At 43.2% G+C, this 27,460-nt stretch overlaps 1 protein-coding gene across 6 annotated transcripts in view; it reads left to right on the top strand.

The window, feature by feature from the left end:
* Nucleotides 1-27,460, top strand: part of COL19A1 (collagen type XIX alpha 1 chain) — a 305,503-nt gene that overhangs the window by 214,881 nt on the left and 63,162 nt on the right. For all 6 annotated transcript variants that reach the window (XM_070514618.1, XM_070514620.1, XM_070514621.1 and 3 more), the window contains 3 exons: nt 12,107-12,160; nt 19,837-19,881; nt 24,883-24,945. In XM_070514618.1, the coding sequence (XP_070370719.1) occupies nt 12,107-12,160; nt 19,837-19,881; nt 24,883-24,945 (162 nt within the window). The remainder of the gene's footprint in view (nt 1-12,106; nt 12,161-19,836; nt 19,882-24,882; nt 24,946-27,460) is intronic.

Below are 27,460 nucleotides of genomic sequence, written 5' to 3'. Positions count from 1 at the left end.
AATGCTTTCTGACCATCTACCATGTTGCTAATCACTGTTACAAACACAGAGTACACAGCGGATTAAAAAAGCATAGCAACAAACAAACTGCCGACAAGGTCTCTCCCTCCAGTAACCACCCTCTGTTGTGTGGGGGTGGGGAACAATGGTTAATAAGCCATTCCATAGACAAAACTGTTTCAGTCTAGGATGAGGTGCCATAGGGGAATAAACTGGGTAATGTAAGAGTGATTTGGAAGGAAGGGTTGTTACTCTAGCCAGAGCGCTCCAGGTGACATCTCTGAGCATCTATGCAACATTACCTGAGAAGGAGCTAGCCATGTGAGGGCTAGAGCAAGAACTGCCCAACCAGAAAGACCAGGACATGCAAAGGGCCTGAGGTGGGAAAGAGCTTGAGGCATTCAATAAGCATAAAGGAGCTACGAGAAGAATAGTGCCAGGAAAGATTTTGGAGCTGAGTGGCTTTTGTTATGTAGGGCCTCTGAGAGCGGAAGTATTGTGGGGAGGGGGCTATAAGTGGTGAGGAGAATAATCAACTCGTCACATCTCCATTTTGAAAGTACTAGTATGTGTGTTTTTATGTAAGTGGTTAGATTTTTATTTTGATGTGGTGAAATTATTATTCCCACTGATAATTCTTAGGGTAACACCATTTTTAGAACATCATTTTTAGACTTCGCGTAGACAGGGAATAGACTTGTTTGCTGAGAGAAAACAAGAAAACCAACAAAACTTTGATAGTAGCCCGTTTAATTTCAGTCTTGCCTGAATCCAGTGGATAGCACACTTTTCATTAAAGATGGAGATGAGTCAATATTTTCCTTCTCCCCACAGCTAGACCTGATGCTTCCTGTCCAATAGGCTGTGGTTGGGTCGGATGAACAGCTCTAACAATGAAAACATACGCTCTCAAAGCACCACAGAGCTAATGTCTTGCTCTGCCTGCACCCTGTTATCCAACAGTATCCCCAGCTTTTCTGTCTTCCATCTCCAACGTTGTCTACTACACAGAGAACTCAAGGTGCAAAGTTTTTGCTTTCAGCCCGTAGCGAGGCGCACCTCTAAAATAAGTTAGTGCCCCAGACACATTTTGGACCTCTGAATAAGGTGGATGACAAAACATGTTGGATTAAAACATTCTATCTCTTGTTAAGATACCTACATGCGTTTTGGGCTCATTGTGTCTCACTGGGAATCCAATTTGTATTCTCAGCATCCCTCCTGGAAGCCTTGACCAGATCAGGTTTTGTCATGTTTCTTAGTTCTCCTTTCAGCAAAGAATCTTAGACTCTGCTCTGTTAAATGACTAAAGGCCGGGTACTATGATGATAACATCTTCCAAGAAAATGAGTCTAACCATTTATCTGAGTCAATGGGAACAGAGATTTCATTTCTTAATAAAAATAAGATGACTTCCTCAGATTTAAAAATAAAGACGCATAAGACCTACAAAATGGAGACATGGCCAGTTAATCATTTTTATTGCCACTTGTCCCCCACTCGGGTCATGGTCCCAGACAAAACGGCAGTTGCCAACATTGCTAAAATTCCAGTGTCACCTCGTGTCACCTCGGAACATGGAGTCGTGCAGGAGAGGCAGCTGGAGGAGCAGGCAGAGAATCTGGAAACTAGTACTTGGGTTCAATTCCCCAATTACTTCTCCTCTTCTCTCCTTAAGAACAGGGAAATTATTAGGCACTTTCTGACATCCTAAGTCTTTTTACTAATTATAACTACACTCTGGAGGAAAAGGACTTTTTATCTTCTTATAGCCATTGACTCCTTTTTTCATCTGGGATCCCGCTGTTGAAACCAGCTGTGAAGACATCTGAATCTCCCTGCCTCGTGTACAGCAAGGATGGGACAGAATACTTGAAATCCTTGATTTCAACCAAAGTTGTCATTAGTTGGGCCAGTGCATGGATTAATCACTATTTCTTTGTGGTGGGTAAACATTAAGGTTTTAATAAATCTGATTGGCCATTGAGAAGATACTCAGGAAGCTAAATAATCTTATCGTTTGTGTTTGATGATAGACTTCCCAAAAGCATCTCCACCCAGTATTTAATTTTACCAGCATATAACTTGGTGAGGTAGGCAAGAAAAAATTCTCTCCATTTTAACAGTAAGAAAACTCTGGGCCTTGGGAAGTGAGCGGCTTAGCTGGATCCATGCAGTCGGTTTTCTCTGCACAGCTGCAACTGCTTTTGATCAGAGGAAAGACTAAATAAATTATGTGACTAGAGAAACAATGAGTTCTCAGTGTTCTCTGGGGGACCTGAAACATGGAAGGAAATTTGGTAGAAAATAAGACTTGAAGAGGCTTCAGATCTGTCTGTAATTTCGTTAAAAAGTAAAAAGATCTGAAACAAATATGGCAAATGGCGAGGATTTGACAACGTTGGATTGTGGACTCATCATTTTATTTTCTATACTTTTCAGCATGCTTGACATATTCTAAGTTTATTTTAAGAAATATGAAAACCATCCTATGGGATTAGCAGAGGTTAATATCACTAATTACTTCTTCACTGGCCCAGAGTGTCAGTGTCTTCTCCTTTGCCTAAAATCCTTCGTAGACTGGGGCTAAGTGTTTTAAAAATGAAGTCATTAAGTATTTTTTTCCTAGAGCTTCCCTGAGTGTAGCCTCTGTAACCAGGGGGTTCAGTAGAGCCAAGAATTGTTATCTGCAGATTTATCATTGGCACAACTGATAGATCAAAGGGAAACCTTGATGTCACACATTCGAGTTGAAAGTGGAGACTACAATCACCCCAAAATAAAACCTACAGATTGCTCATCTTGCTTCTGTGCAGAATGTCCACAACTACTCAATTTTATTTTGCATGTGCTCCTGGCCTCTATGTAAAGCGGCAGTGTAGAAGCCAGTGCCATCAGCCTGGTTATCTTAAGTCCCAGCAGTGTGCCTTGGAAATCGCGTTTTCTCTGCACGGGAAGCGTTGCCATCCTACCAGCACTTTTCAGCAGAGTGAATGCTATCACTTAATTACAGTAAAGGGAAACTCAGAGCGTTGATAGGTGCGGGCTGTGGAAGCCAGTTTCCCTCCTGGGTTGGGTGGCACATTGAGAGATTCCTGAGGTCAGACAAGGGGGTGGCGGCACAGCTGTTCCTCAGGTGTAGGTTTTGTTGGTGGGGAGCTGTTGGGGACGCCACTGGATACAAACAGTTGGCTTCCCACACCCCTATCCTTGGTAGTTTTCATGCCCCTGTGGCTCTTCTCCCCTTGTGCAGGGTCAATGATGCTGCTTCCGTGGGGCAGCAGGGAGCTTAAAGGATTCCTGCTGCTCTCGATATTGCAGAAAGCTGAGGAATACTATTTCTCCTTTTGTAGGACATACTGGGGAGAGACGAGTATGGAACATTTTATGGATAGATAAGCAGAATGACAGCACTAGGGGAGGAATTGTTTTTTCCCTAGCCATCATACCATGGAAATCAGTCAGAAATGTCCCTCTATCAATAATGCAGTGGGCTTTATACCAATTAGATGGATTTGTTCTTGGTATCAGGGAAAATATGTTCATTTAAAAATGATTGTTTTCTCCCTTGGGAAATAAAGTGTTAAAAACTTATGAGCTTCATAACATAATTTAGAAAATCTGCTTCTATAAAATGGGTTAATTATACCCATTGCATGTGTTCACAGTCATAGTCTCATCCTCCCACTTCTGTTCCAAAAGGACAAGTAAAACTAGAGACTGTGCCATTTTGGAAAACAATCAGGTCACATATTGAGTACTTTGCTTATTCATACAACCGTAAACTGCCTATGCTTGAGTTCCCTCAATTACACAGCTCAGTATGCAGGCCAGAAGACGCAAGCCCGGCTCAAGTGAGCACTTCCTGGAATACACAGAGGGATGGGTTTGAAAAATGTCCAAAGTGGCAGATGTGAAAAATTCTCCTTCGAGATCCGGAAGCTGCCTTTGCTGCAATCCCTCACCTGTTAATCGCACTGCTTCTGACCTTCTGAACCAGGGACGCTGGCAGTGTCTTAGACTGAGACGTCGAGGAGCCGTCAATCTTTCCAGTCCGGCGCAGGCATATGCCACTGTCAGGGGGATTAGCTGAGACAGGAGAAGATCATGGATCACAGTGCTGCTCAGGATTTCTCAGAGATGTACCAAGAAGGAGTGCGTGGCTGCTGGCTTCCAGCAGAACTGCCATCACTGTTTTTAGAAAAAGTCCCAAAAGATGTCTTTGATGAATGCTTGAACTAGCCTGTTGTTATGTCACTTAAATCCTTCAGATGCCCAGAATGCTGATACACACATCTCTCCTCCACAACAAACACAATGGCACTGTCGCAGTCTTATTTGAAGGGTCTTTCATCTTCTCTACTAAGTGGGACCAATTTCCCATGACTGTTCACTACAATTCCATGCTCATAGGAATTGCAGCCCATCGAAATTATCCCCAGGCAATATTACTGTCTTGGTTAGCTTGTCTTTTTCCACCTGCTTTGGCCGTTTTTATTTTAAGTTTTCTCCCACCATCTCATAAATGCTAAGGCTCTTTATCCTTCATTTGGTGTCCCTTGAACTTCAAATGTTATTTAAGATGCTGATCAGGAAAGCCCACTTCTTCCCTGTTCCTCTCAGAAATCTCTCTCCCCTTAGGTCTCTCTAATCTAAACCCTCCATGGTTTTTCCATTTCTCTCTGTCTGCATGTGGTTCCTGTCTCTTATCCTTGCCCTCCTCCCATTCTGGCCACTTTCCTCTTGATCTGTTCTTTCCTCCAAATCTGCCCACATCCCAGAGCTCTCTTTGCTTGGCCCTTACTGATTCTGTGTCTCATTGAGGGGTCCTGTGAGCTCTTAGAGGTGACTGTCTTGTTTGATTTTTTTTAACCAGCTTTAAGATGGTTGATATTTTATTTCACTGTCTGTCATCCCTCTCACTGTGAGGCAGATAAAGGGAAAGGTTAAAGATCAAAGCTTTTGGGTCAGGCTGACCTGGGCTGAAACCCAGCTCTTGTCTACTGGTTGTATGACCTTGGGTAAGACAGTTGACCTTTTGTTTTGTGTAAAATAAGGATAATGCCGGCCTCAGTGGATTGCTCTAAGAGGAAAACGCAGTAATATATGTTCCTGCCACACAGTTGCTGCTTTCAAAGGGTAACTATCATTATCTATGAATATTATTATCATTAGCCCATTTTATCATTCTCTGCCATCTGCTCATTATTTTTGTCTTTCTTTCCTAGGATTTAGTCCGTGGCCTGCCATTTCTACAGCAAAAGGGTTGATACCTGTCCTGATTCTTTCATTATCATCCCTGTGTAACTTTTCTTCTATATGCTTTGCTCCCTTCCTTTCTATTTCCTCTGCTCCAGTCTTTATAGGGAAATTCATCCCTCTAAGAATGTTGACCTAAATACATCCATTGTTATATTCATCCTCCAGAAAACTTTGTTAGATTCAATTTTCAATGTAAACAAACACACTTGAAAACATCTATTTGAGGATGAGGTCTGCGCTTTTGTGTATTGGTCAAATGAATGAAATACGTCCTTCTGATTTGCTGAAACCCAAGTCTTCCCTGAGTTTATTCCTATTCGAGTCCCACCTCTTACAATCAAAGTTACCTGAAGACTCGACGCAGAGACATAGCTCCATCTCTCAGACCCTCATGCCAGAAAGCGAGAACCCGGGGCCTGTCGGTGGTCTGGGCAAAGACGCATCTTGAGGGTCGTCCTCCTCCCTTTTCTGTGCCCCTTCCCTCTCCTGTCCCCCCTCTAGCCCTGTCCCCTCACTATTCTCCTTTTCCATCCCATCCAGCTTGCTCTCAGGAAGTATTTAGTTAATGATTCCTACGACTGCTGTAGAGTGAGACAACTCTTAGACTTGGTTCTACCATTGGTTTACTGTGTGATTTGGGGAGAAATCTCTCAATTTTTCCACATCGCATGGAGAACACAATAACACCCACCTCACTCAGTGATTATGAGAATCAAATAAGATCACGTGTTTTGCAATCACATCACCCTGCCACCCAAGAAAATATAAGGAAAACACACATCGGGTCATCCTGAGCTGTCTAAGCAGGAAGCATTAGGATTCCCTGTCCCAGGACCACATGCCTTCGAGCAGGTGATAAAACCCAGCATCAAATAAAGCAAACTTTCGTTATGAAGTTTTAGGCATAAACCAGAAAGTGGGTGAGATATTTTCAGGAACAAGAGTTCCTTCCCAGGAACCTTAAATTTCACATGATTCATGCTGTCTGGCCCACCTTCCCATTGTAATTCCAAAAAGGAGAGCTTGAGGTCTCCATGTTGAAATGTAAACATAGTATAAACGTTCAGTGAGTCTCCTGCTGGCTTCAGAAATCATATTTTGCAGTTTGAGAGTTTCACCAATTTGGGGGTGGTAGGGGTGGGAGTTTGGGTATCTCCTTAGTCACTAAAAATTTGTAGCAGAAGCATTCTCAGAAAAATAGTTCACTATAAAATTATAGCTGTTTAACTATTACATAATTAAATCCCAACAGATAATGAAAAAAATTTCATTTGGAGCAAATATTTAAGACAAAAGGATCTATGTTTAAAAGGAAAAAGAATCGATTTCCCAAATACTTTCTATGTAAGGAGTATTATTGATTTTTCTCTCAGAGTTCGGATACAACCTTCCATGTTGTGATTCTGGTCAAAAATCCATCCATAAGCTCTTTCCTCCTTCCCTGGAGCTCACTGCAGCTTTGTTTTCAATTCCGTAGCCAGATTCTCGGATGAACCTAGATCTGCGGGCCTGTCTGCCTTGAGTTTGAAGCAGCAAGACCTCCACTTGCTGTGCCTCCGTTTCTAACTGAAACCAAAACCAACAAGCACGAAACTGGCTTTCCCCTCAAAACTTTCCTGTAAAAGTAATGGGACTACTAAATTCCTACTAAATAATTCAGCAAACCTTCAGAGGGAGGGTGAAAGTACTATGTACCACGTCCTGTGCTATCATAAGATAAAGACGGAACTCCTTTCTTCAAGGAGGTTTCATCCTAGTTGAGAAGACGGACATAGACACGAACCACACGGTCAGTGAAAATGTGCTTTACCAAGTCACACATCATGTTATAGATGGAAATAAATATGAGAGAAAAACTCATTCTGACAGTAGATTTTCCAACGATTGCTGTATGTTAGCATGCTTCATCTTACCATTCCTGTGACTGAGTTTAGGCTTCCTAGTGATATTTTCTTTAATACCAAGGGAAAAATAATTGTTTATCTCTGCCTTTTCTACTAGCCATTAGAAAATTGGAAGTGTTTCTTAAAAATTAGCCCAAATGGCTTTCCAATAACAAATTTTCTATCTGTTCTCATAGCCAAGCTATTTTTTCTCGTGTTTGGAAGAGAGTTGATTAGTACAACTTTCTTCACAGAGGTTTTTGGTCTTTCAAATGTTGTTACTGAAGTTGGTTGTAAACCCACAGGGCCAGAAGGCAGCTGTGAATAACCTGAAAATAGTATTTGTGAGTCCTGGAAGGAGCTCCTCCTAATACGAGACTGAAGAGCTGGTGCCTGGGGGTGAGTGGCACCCAGATGGCTGAGGGCGCCTGGTCAGCAGTTATGAAGAACTAGAGACGCTTTCAGAGAAAAGGGAGAAGGAGAGCAGTCCAGGAGGGGGGTCAGAGAGAGAGCAGAGCACTGAGGAGCCATAGGGGTCTCGATTCAGAATATCTAGGTGTGCCAAAGCTGACTCAAAGCGCCCGAGCTGTGACTTGCGCAGAGAGCTCACAGCAGAGCCGAGGGAAGGGGCAAAGGCAAAAGCAGAGCTCTTCCAGCCAAGTGTACTACATGACCTTGCTCAAAGCCAAAATGCAGCCAAGAGCAGGACTGAAGGCGTGTGGGTTTTAGCACAGAACTCTTCCCATCTTTTAAACTTTGGAAATCTGCAGCAAAAACTGACATCTACTAAGGGGATGATAATGCAAACAGCTCCTCATTTTCACACTATGCTTCTGATGACAGGAGTGGCAGACGACACAATATTCCTGTTTTCACCTCTAGCAAGCTTTTAGCCAAAAAATAATCTTTTTAACTGCTTTAAACTATTGCTGGGAGTACATGCTCCCAAACTGAATGTAGCTTTGTGTCACTTCGCCACACCCAGCGTGGTTCTTTGCGGTAGGAACCAAAGTCAGGATCTCTACCCACACCAGCTTTATAGACCTTGCAGACAAGTACACGCGCGTGAAGTTGGGTTCTGAACAGGTGTGTCTCGCTGGAGTTATGAGCATTGAAAGCTGCTCTATGATTTTGTACTCATCACATGGACCCAGATACCCTATGTCTCCCAACCCAGTACAAATAGGGTGAAGCAGAGCTGCGTAAAACATAGCCATTGTATGGCCACAATTTCTGTATAGCTATGTTGCAGGTCACTCTCATGAGCAAGATAATGAGATGTTTTTTCTTTTCACAAACCTTCCATTGGTTTTCCTAGTAAAGCTCCTGAGAGCGTTAGCCAAGGCTGACGTGCCCTCCAGAGCTGGCCTCTCTTCTCCACTTGGCCTGGGTCGTCTAAGCATCTCCTTGATGAGTCCTTATAAATGCGAACCTCAGAGAAAGTGACCTCTCAAGTGCCCTGGAGCATCCACTAACACTGCGTGGTGCCAGGAGACCTGTCACTCACCGCAAGTCTTTAACTTCTCCTTCCTCAGAATTGATTGATAGGATAGTCTACAAGACTGACAGCTCTTGCTAAACTTGCAAACAGATGACTCCTTGCATCTTCTCCAGCCATACTTTGCACCAGAATAGAAAAAGAGCACGTCTCCTGAGGATATGGCTACAGGACAGCCACCAATTCCAAGACCCTACGGTCTATATAGCTTTTCTAACAGTGAACAGAGTTGCTCTTGGCATTTATATGCACAGCATTTCTCTGTGGTCACTATCCCCACGTTGATTGAGGTTGTGTCTTTCTGACAGTCTTAGAACAACCCAAGGAGTCAGTGAGGAGGTAGACTGCCCGAGGACTCGACACCAGTGTCTCCTGCCAGTCACTGCAGGGTTTCTTCAGCCCTCTGGGAGAGTTGGTTTAAAGGATGGCCTGCAGGTGGGCTGTTAGCTGTAAATTTCTGTTACATTAAACTTGAAATTTGTGCTACCCAGAGTATCACCGTGACTGGAAGAGCAAGAAAGAAGATGTCATCATAAATGCTCATCAGCAGATTAAGCAGTAGAGCCTAAAACTTGGGATTGACCCCATTTGGAACACCGCTTTGTGGATATGACATTTTATGGCAAGAACAGAACATATGAAAATGTGGAAGTACCTTTTATCGGCCAATTAATCTTGTGGCTATCTGGATGATATTGTTCAAACTCTGCTGTTGGCTGCTGGCTATGTTCAGTGAGCTGTGTTCCTGCTGTTGTTTTAGACGAGGCGCAATGAGCTCTCCTACCCCACCCCCAGTGTATCCTCAACAGTGAGATCAGGATTCCGGATGAGGAATATATTCTGTGTTTATGGAGTAGAGCTGTATGCTGCAGGCAGATAGCCAGTTTGTAAAAGATCAGACCCAATTCTCGCCCAATGTTTAGAAAAATTAGCACCATCCTGTTGTCTTGACTGTGCTCCTCCCCACGGCTCCCTGCTCGGTGCCCTGCAGCCCCCACACGGCTCCCTCTCCTGCTGCCCTTCCCTCGTGCCTTCCAGACACTTGGGAAGGCTCCCACTTCTATGTCCTCTGATCACCTGCTCGCCCAACCTCGGCAAACAAAGATAAGCTTCCTTTTGAGTAGAGTTGTGGACTGTGGGGAATTTTGTGGAATATTCAGGCGTAATCTCCCTCTCATGGGTTGAGAGAATATATGAAGACAGATGGGAGATGCAAGGAAGACAGAAAGACCCCTCTCAGTGGCACGGTGGGACCACGCCTAAAGACAAAGTGTGCGTTTCCCCCGCTCCTGCACCAGGCTCAGTGCTGGCTCATAACAACTGCCAAGGTAAAGTTTTGCTGATTTTTTTGAATTTCAGTATAGTGAATAGAACGTGAGAGAGCAACCACCCAGTGTTCTCAGGGCGCGGTCAGCATGATGATAAAATTACTGCAAAGATTATTTTAGGGTGAAAGTCTGCTTTTAAGTGAAGACAGTGGAGTAGATGAGAACTAGTTTGGGCCCAGGCTGCCTACATTAAGTATTAGCCCTGCCACTTCCCAGCAGTAAGCGCTTGGGCCAGTTAATAATTTCTAACCCTCACTTTTCTGCATTTTTGAATTGGAAGTGATGGTACCCACCACATGGTGTTACTGTAGGGATTAAATGAGTTAATCCATAGAGAACCCTTGGTATAATGCCTGGCCCACAGCAAATACTATATGAATGTTTGCTATTATTATCTGATTGATTCTTCTGCTCTGTTTGAGAGACTGTACTATTAACTATTCTGCTATATTTGGGAGCCTTAATTATTAAGACTCTCACTTTTAACTAGGATGAATGTGTGTGAAGCTAAATTTACCCACCACATCACTCTTCTTTGATCTGATTGGCCTTGTTAGCAACACGAATTCACCGTTCACCAAATGCCTACTATGCATATACCCCTCAGCCACCTGCTGATGCTACTACATCTGCTATCTAAAATTTCTCCTTGCCTAATTGTATAGTTGCAGAAGGATCAATGTGTACGGAATCTTGTGACTCCTGAGTTCCAACACTGAGTTTCTGACTTGCATCTTCTTGGCTAGAAACTTTGTGCAGCAACCCCCAATGCAATGATTGCTTTCCTCATTACTTCATCTAACTGACCTAGAATACTTTACACAAAGCTGGCTGATAGGAAAAGAACATGAAAAATGTATAACACCAGGAGAATTCCTTTCTGACATTAGCTCTGCTTTTATTTCAGCAAGGTAACAGCATCGTTTGTCTTTCCAATCATAGTCAGTGCCATTTCTCGTGAGGCCTATTATTTTCTCAAGAGTTATACCAGCCTGCTTCCAGGATCCATCACTGCATCTTTGTGTTCTCTGCCTTTGTGGGCACAACGTGGGGGTTTCGTATTAGAGGAGATCTTTAGTCACAAGCCGTTCATAGGAAATACCGGTTATAAATGTTAAGCAACGTTAATTGTTTCAGTACACCTGGGATGTTACCTGTATCAGTGGGTGCAGCTAGCAGTCGTTCCTTAAAATTTTTCCTCACTGTTCAAGGCTTTCATTCTCCTTTTAAAAAAATCATCTTTGTTTAACAGTAATGTTTGGTTTGCTCAATTATAGTTTTCTTTGTCCTATCTTCTGAGGCAAAATGTAAAGAACTTTGCCTCTGTAATATTTTCTCTCCTCCTAGGGGCTTTTCAAGGTCCAGATGAAATATGCAATCTCTTTTCTGAGATAGCTGACTCTCTCTTGGCTTGAGCTACTTGATTTAAAATAATGCCAAGTTTTATATTTTCTTATGGCCTTCTCCCCAAAATGTAATCCCTGAAAAACTCAGAAAACTCTTCTCATCTTCTCTTCCTGGAAGTTTTAGGGACAGACAAATGTCTTCTTAGCTATCTACTCAAAGCTCAGCGCAGTGCTTAGTGAGTATTTCCACGTCAACTGAGAACCAGGAGCATTTAATTGTCTTAACTCTGAGGATTTAGAGTAGACGTCTTTTTCAGGCCTGAAAGTCCATGGGCAGCCCATTTTCATCCAAGTAATTCAAAGAGCAACACAACAGAAAAAGTATGTTTTCCCATATTTTCTAAGTTAACACATGGGCACGCATTTCTATAATACATTGATCAAAGCCTTGTGAGAAGTGTCGAAAACAAACTGAAGCTACGACCTCCTCCCAGGAGGAGTTTTAGGGAACAATTCCTTGTAATAAAGAGTATGCTGATGGCTGACCTGGTAAATGTTACACGTTCCCACTTAGGACCTCGCGGGATTCATGCAGGATTTGACCTACAAGTACTTTTAGGAACCTGATAAGTTAATGCCCCTGTAATTCTATTAATTAGAATGTTTAACTAAACAGACTCTTCCTTTTTCTGAACCATAAGATTTCAAGAATTCTTAGATACATTATTTAAAACCACATTGTTGTTGGTAAATGTGCACATATTTATCTTTGGTTTGTTTCTAATACAGGGACCTCCTGGAATGCAAGGAGTACAGCAGACTCTGGGTGGATTTTATAACAAGGTTTGGCTTCTTTTTTTCACATCTTCTATACACATAGATTTTTGTATGATTGTGTTTTTGAAAAAAATAAACATTAATTCCTAACTCCTCAGACTTTAAAACATAATCACATACACTTAACAACTTTCCATACTGAAAATATGTTTCAAAAAAAGTGTTTTGCTCGGCATTGCTCGGCATCTTTTTACAGTACCAGGACATTATTCTTAGAAATAAAAAAAAAATTTACTTCAAAGTTTGCAAAATTTCATGCAAAAAATTAATGCAAAAATCGTGTTTCACCATGGATAATGTCACATATCTAGTTTCTCTGAGGGCAGAGATTATGTGCCGCTTTGAAGCTCTGGGTCGCACAGTAGTGCTGGATTTCTGATGGGAACCAGTTGGTGCTGCACTGAACTCTCAGGCAAGCGTTTACCTACCACAGGTCAAGACCCGGAGTCCCCACCTTCCAGGGAGGAGCCACTTTTAACCTCCCCAAGGTTTTTAAATTATAGTTCGGATGGACGGAATACCAACATGGAAGCATCTGAGAGACAACAGGAAAACAGTTTTGCTCCCCATTCTCCAAGGAAGCAGAGCAGAGGGAGCAGAATGGACGTTGGCAGTGAAGTGAGACTCAGAGACCTAAGTGAGACCATTGATGGAGCCGTCGGTCAATACCAAATACCTGGGGTCTGATCTCTCAGTCAAGGCATTCTGTCCACAGGGTCCCATGTGTAGGTAACAGCTTGTCATTGATACGGCCTGAGTAATTGCACACAACACAGAAAAAGTCGGAGACGCTCCCTTGCGTGTCTTTCCTCTATGTTCTTGCTTTCCCTTCCTATCAATTCCTCGAAGTACTATTATTCCTCTCTGTTTAGAAATTCCCAAGAGACACTCTGTGTCACAGAGCCCTTGAAGATAGCAGTTGCTCAGAAAAGTGTTTGTTAAATGACAAGCAAATTAATTAAAAATCCCAATTCTTCTTTCAGATTAGGTCAGCATAAAGACCCAGATCATTTGTGGTGGATAAATTTAAAGTCAAATGTGTGAGAAGTTTGTTACACTTCCAAAGTAATCCTATCTTAAGTTTTCTCATTTACTTAGATTTTCCAGGGAGTATTATATTAGGAAGAATGTCTGGGGTATATTTTATGATTCTTTATAAACATTTTCCGAATAGATCTATACTAGATTTTTCAAAACACTAGGGCTTGGCACAAGTGAAACAAAAGTGAACAAAGCATATCTAAAATCAATCAACTAGAATACAATGCTTTTCTATAAGGACATCTACTGTTACAAAATAGGATTTATCATGAATGCTTCCAAATAATGAGAATGAGTTGGCTCTGATGTCACAGTGTCAGCTAGAAAAACTTAACACACTACATTACTGTCACCCTTGGTATAAAATTTGCCAAGTTGCTACTTAGCTACTTAAATATTTGCTATTCCTCGCCAAAGCTTTAAAGCTCATATATTTACAGGTCTCCCAACACTGCTACTATATATAGTTTATCTTGCCGATAAGTCAGTTCCCCTTTAAATGAAGATATATGGAGCATTTATATTTTAGAGTCTAAAGTTGAAAATGTAAAAATGTAAATTTTTAAACTTTAAGGTTGTATTTCCAAAAACTGAGGGCTGACCGGAGCAGGTGAGTGGAGAGTCTTGCTAGTAGCAAGTTTGTACTTTGAACCCAGCTGTTGACTCTCCTGAAGGAACTCCAGCCTCCTTCTGACCTCCAGAGCCTGGGAGGATTGAGGTTCACAGGGAGTCCGCCCACGGGAGCTCGAGACAGAACTTCAGAGCTGCAGCACAGCTGGTCAAAGGGCAGAGACCATAGCTTTTCTTCCCCAAATGGTGCATTGTAACCATTTAGCACCAGAAGGCTTTAGACCCACCTGGGAATTAATGGAAGGTAACTTCCCAAAGCCTTTTCTCTGTTCCTTCTGAGGGGAGTTAGAGCTGTTACACTGAGGTCCCACCAGGTGGATGGAGGAGCCGGGCCCACCCTCCCAGGACCTACTGACCAACGTTTCTGGGTTATGAACACCTCCTCCACACCCTCAGCTTCACAAAGGAAAGAGCCAAGGGTGTAAAGTGCTTGTTTTCACTTGGTGATGTCCTCCCACCTCCCCACCCCATCTATTTTTGGATACTGAGGTTGTTTCATTTTGCAATTCATGGCTGCCTGATGGCCTGGCTGTTGCAAATGTGCACAGAGAGGGGGCCCTGAGTGAGACTTTGCTGGAGAGTAAATAATGGACCATGTATTGAGACATATAAAGTGACATTCCAAGGTTAAAATAATCTTCCCCTTCAAATTGGCATTGATTGATGCAATGTCTGCGCTCGATCCTGGACTTCAGGGACTCAGCTGGCAGCAGCTCAGTGGTCCTGCAGCCTGGCTTCTGCTGAAGCAGCTGCCCATGGAGCACACGTCCCCAGCAGTCCTAAAGTCCTAAACTAAGAGAACCCTGTGCTCCTTGCCTCGCCCCAGGAATCCTCAAAGGCAAAAGAACTTGGCCCCTGCACAATCGTACAGGAAAACTGTATGGATTTTTCCCCTACAATTTTCCTCATGTCATCAGAGGGCGAGCTCAGGCATATGCAGCCCTCTCCCCTCACTGCACAGATCAAAATGGGCACGGGGAAGAAAGAAAGGAGGGGAGGAACGAGAGACTAAGGGGCTAGGTCAGGAAGACTACTGGAGTGTGTTCACATGTCCTGTTGCCTACCCACTCGAGGAGGCAAAGAACAAAAGGTGGAAGATTTCCCTCTCCATCACAAAATAATTTGCAAAACAGCTGCTCCCGTTCTGCAAGAGCCTTTGCTGGGAGGCAACAATGAGGAGCCTGTTCTTCCCCTTAAGGAAGATCCACTCACGATCCAGCAAGCTGCTCTGCAATGTCTCAGGGGATTTTAGTAAAAACTTCATTGGCTCTGTCAACTGCTAAGGCTGGCAGCTCCAGAGCCCCTTACAACAGTCTAGATGGGAAAAAAAAATGTTATCTGTGGAGGCCAAGTACTGGCGGATTTTACACCTGATGCTGTTTTTAAAGATCTGCATTGAAAATGCCTGCTTGTCTCATCTTCCATCGCCTCACCAGGTGCATCTGCAGAGAATCGGTCTCAGCCGTTGGAGCCCAGAGCTCTGCCTCGCAGCAGCCAGTTCCAGTGTTCCCGTCTCCAAACTGTTGATGCAAAAACCAATTTGCTAGCAAAATAATCTATTCTTCCTTTCAAGTATCAAGTCATAACTTCATTTTAATATCTGCAGACTAGAAAGGGCAGCAAACCTTTCTCTCAAATCAAATATTCAAGGTCTTTCCAGCAGTGAGTTATGCCCGAGGAGGGCGCAGTAATCGAAGGCTTCTCTGGAGACGCTAGGGGAAAACCTGCTGGGCCCGAAAGATTCAGAAATAAAATTTAAGTGCTAACATCCTATCTCTCATTCTTTGTGCCCCAGGATCCACTGGGTTTGGGGAACATCATGGACTTAGGCACAGACATATGGCTTTAAGGATCATGGTTTTATTGCAGAGAACCCTGAAATTCTCCTGGGTCCCCCACCATCCGTGCTCCGCCACACTTGGGGCTGGTGAAATGCTTCCCTGCAGGTAACCGAGAGGTGGACTTAGAGCCAGCCGTAGGTCTTGTTTTCAAGAGAGAACAGCCCTCTTAGGCCACAGAGTTGCTAGGGCTTCTGGAGCGCAGTCCCACAAACTGAGTGGCTTAAACAGCAGAAATTCATTGTCTCACAGCTGTGAAGCCCGGAGTCCAAGACGAAGGTGTTGGCAGGGCCGTGTGCTCTCCGAAGCACCAGGGAGGGTGTGCTCCAGGCCTCCCTTCTGGCTTCTGGTAGTTTCTGGCTCATAGTAGCAGATCTCCGGTATTTGCACAGCATTCTTCCTGTGTGGGTGTCTCTGTATCCAAACATTTTTATAAGGACATGGTCATATTGAATTAGGGGTCCACTACTCCATTATGACTTCAACTTAACTAATTACATCTATGAAGATCTTATTTCTAAATAAAGTCACATTCGGAAGTACTGGGGGTTAGGATGTCATCGTATGAATTGAGGGGGGTGCAATTCAAGCCATAATAGATAACCTGATTTTTCCAGCTTTATGTCCCTTTATGGTTAGTATTTTACATCAAGTTCCCCAGGGGCTAAACTGGAGGATTTTTAATGGCCCCATGTCCTGGGAGGGCGTTCATGTCCTTGGTCTCTTTTATTAGATTGAGCCACAGGAAATTGCTGATATCTGACTCTTTGGAGCCCACAAAAATGGCCATCTCCTATGGTTCAGCCTACACGTGTCCAGGTACATTCCCTTCTTTCCAGAGAATACCATCTCCAGTCTCCAGGGTAATGAGGGCAGCTGGAGTCTTACCAACTGCCTCACTGTCGGTCTCACAGCTCCGTTCACCATTTCCCACAAGGGAACAAAGGACTTGTCTGACATCCCAGAATTCTTGAAGAGGGCAGGCCGACTGGCACCCCCCACACCACAACCCTCGCCACTTCACTACAGGAACCTCTAAATAAATGCATTCAAAACTGTAAAACTATGATATTTACTCAAAGAAGTTCTAAGAACCCATTCAAATAATGTGGCGCCAAGGTACAAAATGACCTAGTGAAATTAGAATAACATCTGAGGCAGAATGCCAGCTTCCAGAAACACAAGGACTATGTCTTGTCATTTCTGTACAGCCAAGTAATCGTTTGGTGCAATGAGGTTGGAGAAAGCCGAGAAGAGAATCTCACCCGTCAGTAAATAAACGCTACTGAAGTTCAAGTTCAAATCTGCCTTGAGCATTGTTAGCCTAAGGTGGAGAGCCCCTCCAGAGGCCACTGAGGATCCTGGAGTAGGTGGATTTCCTGGCCCAGCTATTGAGTGAAGCAACCATGTGGTGCTCTGCTGGGCAGTAAACGGCGCTGCTGTTTTTCTGGGTGTGAAAGCCGCCAGAAAATCAGGACCCTAGAACAATAGAGTCTATGGACAGAATAATATGGCTTGGTGCTGCAGAGGCATTCCTTGGTCCCAACCACAGCATCTCTGGCACCCTGCGGGTTGTTGGGGGTGAGACGGGGAGGGGCTCTAACCAAGGTGGTCCACTGTGACACGCTCTTGGCAGACGCACTTCGGGTGCTGCTCGCTCTGCAAGCCGAGAGCATGGGGCCTCCCAGTCCAACATCATCTCTGAACAACTCACAGCTCAGACCACAGCGCGTTCCAGCTTCCCCGAAAGTGTCCTGGCACAAGTACAGCCAGGGAGAGATGCCGACGGGCTGTGCACAGATTGGCACCATGTGCAAAGCGACAGCAGTTCAGGAAAGGCCTAAAACTTAGCTGCTTCTGTGCAGGCTGCATCCAAGAAACCTACTGTTTTGTAACTGCTGATTCCTTGTGTATGTGTGTTAGAGTTTCATACCTCATTTTCAAATACGTCCTTGCAATAATTTATAGCCCAGGATTTTGAGAGTATAATTTTTATTTTCAATTTGGACATCTCAGATCAAAGGTAAGTAGGAAAAATGAGAGAATATCTGGCACAAAACCAATAGTAACAGCAGTTATAAACTACTCATTTTTAATTGGAGGAGCATGAGTAACATGAACACACAGTTAAAATGTTAAACCATGGCAACAGTGATGTGAGTGGGTACCTCTGTGTAATTTTGTTGTTTAAATGTTTCCGTATTTTTAATTTTTTATAATGTGTATTTTTATCAAAAAAAAACTTTAATGGGAAAAATGCGTAAATTAGAATTATTGGTTTATTTATTCAACAAATACGTATTGAATGCTTCCCATATGTGAGGTGCTATGCCAGGCAGGGGCGGCATTCCATTCCAGGTCATCGTGGAACTTACTTTCTAGTGTGAGAGGTGCAAAACTTTTTAAACAAACACAAAAATAAAAGTGTTAGTAAGTATTATGAAGGAAAAATACAGTGTCCCGTGAGGAGGTCTGGGAGGGGAACCTGTCCGGAGACACACAGGAGGCTCCGGGAGTGGCTGCCCACCAGACGAGAGGTGAGGACAGGCTGGGGACCAAGAGGGTGAACTAAGGATCTGGGTCCTTTAGAGGAGCTGAGAGGCCATTAGAGCTGGAACTTCTCAGGGAGAAGAGTGGCCAGGGTGATGCTGGAGAGGGCAGTGGGTTCAGGTCATCGGGATTTCAATGGCTTTCTTAAGGGGTTTGTTTTTTTTTTTTTGGTTTTCTTTTTGAGGAAGATTAGCCCTGAGCTAACATCTGCCACCAATCCTCCTCTTTCAGCTGAGGAAGACTGGCCCTGAGCTAACATCATGCCCATCTTCCTCTACTTTATATGTGGGATGCCTACTACAGTATGGCTTGCCAAGTGGTGCCACATCCGTACCCGGGATCCGAACCGGGGAACCCCGGGCTGCTGAAGCAGAACGTGCGAACTTAACTGCTGCGCCACCAGGCCGGCCCCTTTGTTAAGTCTTTGAAGGGGGGAGGTCAGACTGTCTTCTGAAGAGATCTCTCTGACCTTGTGTAGAGAATGTACGTTTGTTGGGGAGTGAGAGTGGATATTAAAGGGCCAATTAGGAGCTACCACAATGATCCTGGCGTGACAGGATGCTGGCTGCCCAGAGCAAAGGTGGGCAGGGTAAAGAGAAGAGATCTTGTGGACAGAGACCACCAGACTGGATGGCTGTGTGTTCTTGAGGTTTAAGGAGGAGAGCGGTGTTAACAACGACACCCAGACTGAAGAAGGGCAAGTTCTGTGGAAGGCAGAGGATGAGTTCAGATTTTCTCTTTCCTTGATGTTTTTCAATTGTAAAATGATATGACCATCAATTTACTAAGTCAAACTGCAGAGATGTATTAGGAAGAAGTTAATTATCATTCTCCCACTTCTGGACTAACGAATGTTAACAGTGTGATATAATTCTCTCATCTTTCTCTTTCATATGTGTGTGTACTTGTATTTTTAAATTCAGTTTTGAACTCGTTGAATGTGAATTTCTTCTAAAATTTACAAGTGAATACAGCAAATGGAAAATTAGATGTATGGGTCAAAACTCAGAGGGGAGAGGTATGCTGAGTTTATAAACATGTCTTTGTGTGGATGATGCCTAAACCACAGGAGTAGAGAAGAGAGGCTGGAGCAAATGTTGAGTCATGAGAGAAGAGAGCCTGGACAGAGTCCTGAGGAGGTCTGACCTTTACCAGCTGGGTGAGGGAGGAGGAGGAGAGGTCAGAGAGAGAGGAAGAAACTGGGAGAGTGAGGTATCAGACAAGTCAAGGGAGTGGAAGCACAGCCAAGTGGTCACTTAATGGCATGTCCATTATACTGGGCGACAAGGATATCGTTAGTCACCTTAGAAAGCCCTTTCAGTGGTGTGGTTGGGGACGAAACAAGGTGGCCAGGCATTCATTTGGAGTGGTGACCATTTGCCCCTGGAGGTGTGATATTTCTCCAGAATCATCTCTGGTGGGCAAAGTCACAGGGAAGATAGATAGGGTCTCCAAAGTTGGAGTTTTTCAGGAATATCTAACAGAAGGTGAGAGAGGCAAAAGCGATTAAAATGGTATCCATAAAAAGCTGTTACAGTACTATTATCTGAGGATATTTTTAAAGTAGGGACTGAATGTGTTAAAAATAAGTGAATTTTTTAATTTTGTTTTATGTTTACTTAGGGAGACTTTGGTGAACATGGAGCTGGTGGCCCAAAAGGAGAGAAGGTAATCAGATTTTCAAAGTGAAGAGAAATGTCCAGGGTTTTACACCAACCCTCGTATCCGCACGTCAGGGGCAGTCCTGCTGTCACCCAGGCTTCACCCGCTGGGGAGGCCAGCAGGCTGCAGTGGGCACGGCCTCCACCACCTCCTGACCACGCAGCAGGGCTGGAGTCTGCTCCCCAGGGAAGACTGCGGAGTAGCAATTGGCCGCGAGGAAGGGGCACTCTCAGGGGAAAGAGCTGTAACAGGGTAGTGAAACCAGGACACAGGCTTTGGTCGATAATCAGATGTTCCATGAATCCGTACAGGTGACAAAGACAAACTGAAGACCCCTTTGTGTCTTAAGTGCCCAAACATAAGCTGTCATGAAGCATTTTTTTGGTAGGGTTTTTATAAGGTACGGCCATGGTTTAACCAAATAATTATTTAAAACAGTTTTGAAATTAAAACACTGATGAATTTCCATTGCATTCTCCCTGTCACCGTTGACAGGTTTAATTGTCTTAGCTGTGGAGATGACAGAATCACTTGCCCGCTCACAAAGGTGTTTCACTCGGGTTTGGTTCTGAAATTGTGATGACCTTGGATTCAGTGTGAATGCACCATTGTCAGGGAAAAGCCCTGGATGTTGAATCTGCAGACAGAGATGACTAGGTCTGAAAATACTCTGAGGGAATGTGGCCTCTGTGTGCTACCTTCATTCACTCACCCAGTAAAAATTCTCTTGATTGAGGGCAGGGTATTTCAACACAAATCCAAGAAAATATGACTTCTGTGTGTTATAAATCAGTGCAGCCAATCTATTCAAAAGAACATACATCTATCCCTAGAAAATACTGCTAGAAATGTCTCAACGGAAGCTAGGAGCCTCTTATAGACTGACCATTGGAAATGAAATTTTCTGCAATATATAAATAAATAAAAACCTTGACATTCTTTGAAAGACATCAAAAAAATTTGATCATACAGCAGTAATAAGTCAATTATGTGTCTTAGATTGTATTGCCAGTACGTTAGCATTGTTTCCTGTAACCAAATAGCTTACAGAATTCCCACACCACATAACGAACATATTACATTTTAAGCAATTACTGCTGGATGCATGCAGACTAAGGGGGAAAAAAAAGAAAAAGAAAGCCACAAAGCTTGTCACATAGGACAGCTGAGCAAAGAATAGAGTTGTGACACTTTTAAAGTATTTAAGCGATGATTCATTTCTTGAAACAAAACAGCTGGCTTCTGTCTTGCTGTGTTCATTAGGAAACATTTGTTACTTTGGAATTCTTAAGACCTCAATGATGAGAAATTTGATTCTGTAAAACAGGTGTATTTCAAACTCTAAGGACTTTTTCTATTGCTCCAAATCTTTTCTAATTGCTTCAGAATCTTAAATGGAATTAGAAATAGCCAGTGGCATAACTGTTCCCTCCTCCCACCCAAAGAAACAGTCTGCAAGAGTCTACAGGGCGCTTGATGCAGTAGCTGAGATAAATGTACATATGAAATGATTTGTAAGAATTGTAATTAACAGGAGAAAGACTCCGCCTATAAATAATGCATAAAATAAACTAACAAACACAAGCATAGCACTTGCTGGAAGAGTGACATCACCTCTGCCTGTCCCCATCCACTTAGTTTCTGTTCTGAATCAGTACGTTTGTCTTTTAACTTACAACGCTGTTCATGGGTTGCTGTTGTGAGAATTTTAAGCTCCTGCAAGCTGCTCCCACAGACCTTTGCTTATGCCTGTGGTGGACCCGGGTGGTTCTGAACCCTGGGTGCACACTGGAATTGCCTAGAAAGCTTTTAGAAAACACCCTGCTCAAGCTCATCCCCAGAGACTCTGATTTGGGGCGGAGCCCGTATCTCTGATTGATCTGGAGTGGAGTGCATATCACTATTGTTTAAAAGTGCTTCAGAGGATTCTAACAGGCAGCCAGAGTAGAAACCATTGAGTGGGGGAAAGAGCATGGGTTTTGGGGTCAACAGTTGATCGCACCGTTAAGTTGATTGTGGCATTACCAGCTGCGTCTCCTTGGGAAGGCTGCTTCATCTCCCTGAGCATCAGTTTCCTCATCTGTGAAATGGGCCTACTCCTATCCACACAAAGAATTGATGGTAGCATTAAAATCAACTGAGATGAGATGAACTTACCCAAAGGACAATACCTGACACACATTAAGCCCTCACCAAAGATTTATTCTCTTCTATTCGTCCACTCCAAACTTTCTTTCTTCTCCTGAGGTCTCATTTATCTTTTCAGTATTAATTTATAGTTACCATCCTTCACACCTGGTCTTGCTCAACTTTGCATTTCTAACCATAATTATAACAGAGAAGCAACTCAATTTATGTTGTAGCATAAAAGATTTCACCAGAAGTACAATTTCAACACATAAATGGCAGTGATGGCACCAGAGATCACAGCACCACCGGCTCCGTCTGCCAGTACAGAAGTGATGCTCTCTGCTCTGTAGTTGCCTGAGACTGACAGGACGTGGCCGGGGGGTGCTGTGCTTGCAAGCTGCTTGAGGAGAACTGCTCCTTTACAGGGACAGTGGAGTAAGGTGGCAGAATATCTTAGGACTCCTGCGAAATTAACAGGTGTCTTTTGGGGCTGACTGTCAGAGGGAGAAGGTGGAGCTTCAGCAGCACCAGGCCTTTCAAATGGCTTTGAACGTGTCAAGTTGAAAGACAGCCTTTCCTGATCCTGAGTAAATTCATCACTTGTCTTTCAACACACATGTTCAGTGACTAATCACTGAACATCCATCTTAAACATGAAAAACAACTCCATGTGTGTCTAAGATTCAGGTATAAAATGCTTTTGTTTCCAGAATTTTATGTGAGGGAACTGGTTCCTAAGATTTCCTCCAGGCCCGGTCACACCCAAGTACCACTCAGAGAGGTGGACCGAGGCCTCTGTCGGGTCCTTCCTCTGCATTTCAGGGGAGACCTGGTCACATCGGTGCAAGTACATCACAGCTGTGGACATAATTCCTTGTCCTCTGGGTCCATTCCCCTCCCCTTGGCCTTTGGTATTGGGCAGATGTGATTTTTATGGTAATTTCTAGACCCCTTCCCTGATTTCTACTTTTATTTTGTGCGGATGAGTCTAAGTACTAGGTATATTTTCCCTTCGCGTCTGCGCACTGTGATTTGGCACCTTACCAGACGGGTAACAGCAAGGGCACGCTGCGTACTCTAACGCTCGTACAAGGCCAGTTGTCTGTTTCCACTTTCAAACCAGCAGCCATCCTCCCTTAAATGTATCCACCAGTTTCTGCCTCTTCTTACTTTGGATAGAATTTATTATCTCTAGGAAAAAAATGGCTTCTCCTGCAGTGCGGTAAGTATGTGAGTGATGGGACGCTAGATGCTTAGATTTTAGAAGGGCAAATATTAATAAAATCAAGATTAAATTTACAAAATATATTCCACAAATCTAGAAGACTTCTTAATAAAAACGTCATCTTGTCTCTCCATTACATATGACAAGCTCCCTCTTCCTCTTGTCTGAAAATCACAAGACACTGATTGGGGTAGAAATGTAGAAATGAGCCAACGTTTTTATGATTATGTATAATTTGTACTTGAAGTATTTTGGGTAGACTGTTGTTTGAGGCTGCAAAATAAACAGTTAAACTCCCACACAAGGGGACAGGTATAGAGATGTTCGGGGCAGCCTTGTTTATAACAGAGAGAAGCTGGAGACAATCCAGATGCGCCTTGCCGAGGCGTGGACTAACCCTGCTGCATTAACGTTGCAGAAGGCTGTCCAGCAGGTACAGTGAATGAACTGGACCTATTTGTATCAATAGAGATGGATATTAAAAACAACATTGAGTGGAAAAAAAGTCACAGAGTGTTACACACACAATAAAGCTATTTATGGAATTTGTTTTAAATATCTGGAATAATATATTGTTGATTCTACATATACAGTAAAAGTACAAAAATATAGACTGGAAAGATAAGTACTAAATTCATGAGAGAGGCCCCTTCTGGAGCAGGAATAGAAAGGGAAATAGAGAAGATTTCTTCTTTGATTACAAATTGTTCTATTTTATTTCAGGTGCTTGGAGGTTTGACACACTCGAATTTATGTTTGTTTGTTTGTTTTTGAATAAAAATAGACATGATAGGCAAGAAAGGTATATGCCCAGAAATGCAATGGTTAACATTGTTTTCAAAGATGCTCTTGAGGTTGGAAAAACATCCCAACGTTGCATAAGTTTTAGTGGCTACATTTGATTTAACTATTATGTGCTATTCAGGGATCTTGCTAAATGTGAAAAAGAAGCACAATGCTGGGACTCCTCTGAAACTGGTTAATGATATATTTCCTTTCTATAAGTATCATTTCTAAAATTGCATTTTCTCAAAATACTCTTTACAAGTCACATACAAATTCTCTTCAAGACTTTTGACCAGAACATCTTAGATGTTTCTAAGCTGCTGCTGTCACCACGTAGGCCAGAATGGCTTCCGTCCGCAGTCGTTCATTCAAGCGCAGTGTCAATGCTGGAAACAGCAACCAGACTCATCTCTCTTCATGTGGCTCCCCACTCCTCCGTCTCCCCCAACCTGAAAAAAAGAAGTGTCTGAAATAAAATGTGTCTGGATTATTGTGTCAGTTAAACAGCAAGATGTCTTCCAGATCACAAAAATTCTTTTTTTTCTGCATGGCAGAGCAAAATTATAGTTTTTTCTCCTCTTGATGTTCTTTCCTTGAAAAAGAATTAACTTTTGTTTCATATTAATTCTAAATATCATAATGGATATTATGGATCCTAAAAGACCTAAAGGCGTTGTGAAGTGCCGACAAACGCATCAACACCTTATTATGCAAATAGTCTAAGTGGATTCAGAACTTCCATTGTCTCTTAGATGTGACAGATGAGTTCGAGGTTGGAGGGGGCACGGCCACCTCTCTGAATCTGATGGCCACAGCAGCACCCGTCCCACCTCACGTCACATCTCTCTTCTGCTTTTTCTTGAAAGGGTGAAACTGGACAACCAGGATTTCCGGGGTCCATTGGCCCTAAAGGTCAAAAGGGAGAATCTGTAAGTATTTTAGCTTTGAGGCAGAGGAAAAATACCCCAAAATAGGCTCAAAAATCCTTTTCCTAATTAGCCCAATTGCACACACCTTTGTTGCCCTGTGTGGCAAACAAGGGTCAATCAGACATTTGAGCAAGTGCTCTATGCAAGGCACTAAGTCCTTGACGAGTATCAACTTACTTAATCCCTTAAAAAAACATGAGGGGCTGGTCCCGTGGCCTAGTGGTTAAGTTCGGCACACCCCACTTTTGCAGCCCAGGTTCAGTTCCTGGGCATGGACCTACACCGCAGACCTACACCACTCGTCAGCAGCCATGCTGTGGCAGCGACCCACGTGCAAAATAGAGGAAGATTGGCACAGATATTAGCCCAGGGAAAATCGTCCTCAGCAAAAAAAACAAAAAACAAAAACCCATATAAGATAGGCTACTTTCACCTCATTCTCCAGATGAGGAAACTGAGGCACAGAGAGGTTAAGTAACTTGCCTAAGCTCACACAGCAAGTAAGTATTGGAGCCATGAATCAGACCTCGGTAGGCTGAGTCTAGAGTTTAAAAAATCACTAAGCTGCCCTGCTATAACTAAACATCATAGCTAAAATGAATAATAAAATCAATATGTCAAAAGAGTGGGGCTAATTTATCCAAAAAATTAGAAACAGTTATCTATCTGCTCAAATAGCTGCTCTTAGTACAGTTTCTGAAGTTATTTTCCCTTCTTGGTTTTTCTAATACCTTAAAAATCAAGTAGATTTTTTAGAAACAAGACTGAAAAGCAAGAATATAAATAAAGCGCAGATCTCATGTGTAGAAACTAACCAGTAATAAGATTTAATCATGTTGGCGAGCTGTGGGGCACATTAGTCAGAGTGGGCTAGGTGATGCTGAGTAACAAATGAACCCTGAGATCAACCCAAAGGAGGGTCTCCTGGCTCAAGCCGCATGCCCAGCCTGGTTCGGTGGGAGGAGAAGGTGTGCCCCAGACTACGCTCAGTTCCCACCAGGCAGCGATGCCGTCCGGTGTACGCGACCTTCTCAGTCACCACTGCAGAGGAAGTGGGGCTGCAGAACCATGAGTGGGCTTCTTGGACTCAGGCTGCAAGCATACATGTCACTTCTGCTTACTTCCACCACAGGGCTGGCTACGGGGCCCACGTAACTGCGGCAGCTGGAAATGAGGGAGACAAGCGAGCAGAGTCGCTGGCACAGGCCGGGCAGTGCGAGCCTGGGGCTTCCCTTAGGAACACTCACCCCCCGTCAGGGATTTGTTCCAGAGAACGGCAGCCCCTAAGCGGGCCTTGGAGAGTAGTGCTGTCCACCGTAATGGTTCTCACACTTTCTCTTGATTTTCATAAGCAAAATAAATTTTTTTTTAAATTTATGGTTTCCATCTTATTATCAATTCACTCGATTCAAATAATAAATAAATCAAATTGCAAATCAAATCAAACAGACTGAGCAAGCAAAACCTAAGATTGAAGTCAGGCCGCCTGGGTTTAAATCCTGAACAGCCTCTTACTGGCTATGTGACCTTGGGGAAATTGCTTAACTTCTCTGTGCCTCAGTTTCCTCATCTGTAAGTGGCTATACTAATAGCACCTACCCCACTGACACGTGAGGAGTAACTATGTTAATATGCATCAAGTGATTAAAACAGTGCTTGATACATTGTATGAATTCAGTCTGTTAGCTATTATTGTTCTATCTGTATGACTTTAAATTCTCCAATTTAATAAACTTTTATTGGGCACCAACAATGTACACCGGAGAGCCTATGATGGTCAAGATGGATTATGTCCCTACATTCACAGAGTTTATAGCCAAGATCAACAAGGAAACATAAAGTGGGTGGATGCTATTTTAGGGGAAATAACTCAAAATTACTCAGAACCTTTCTGAGTCTCTTTCCTTGTGCTTGAAATGGGACAATATCTTCCCCTCAGAACTGCTGGGAAGATTAAATGAGATCGTGTACATGTGACTTCAAGAACAGACGCTGAAAAGAGACAGCCTGTGTGTGTGTGTGTGTGTGTGTGTGTTAAGGTTGAGTTGTGGTGTTAGTGTTACACAGTGACAATGGGGAGAGTGTTGCTTATAAAGACAGCCCTTCAAAGCTTGTGTCTCTCCCCAGGGCCTTCATACCTAAACCCAACAATAACATTATAGGTTTCACAGACTTGCACTGTTATTCACCCAGTAACTAACCCCTTCATGTCATTTTCATTAAAATAAAAATAAATTTAGTAAATATTTCCAAAAGAATAATACTGAGTTTTTAGGCACTAATTTAAACTCTGACTACTTTTAAACGCCAGCTTAACTAATGGGGAGGATCAAGTGAATGTCCTCCACCTGTCTCTCTGTTGTCCTCACACCCGTTCTGCCTGTGTGATGATCTACGTAAAGTGTGCAAAGGAAGCTTTGGCCCCGGGCAACCTTCTAATTTGTCAACCACTCAGGATTCTCGAGAGAGTGTTTGAGTGATTAACATTGTTCATTTGGGAATAAGCAAGAGTTTT

The sequence above is a fragment of the Equus asinus genome, chromosome 8 (genome assembly GCF_041296235.1).
Source record: "Equus asinus isolate D_3611 breed Donkey chromosome 8, EquAss-T2T_v2, whole genome shotgun sequence".
NCBI lineage: Eukaryota > Metazoa > Chordata > Mammalia > Perissodactyla > Equidae > Equus > Equus asinus.
The sequence above is the reverse complement of the archived record's forward strand: the minus strand, read 5'-3'. Positions and strand labels throughout refer to the sequence as shown.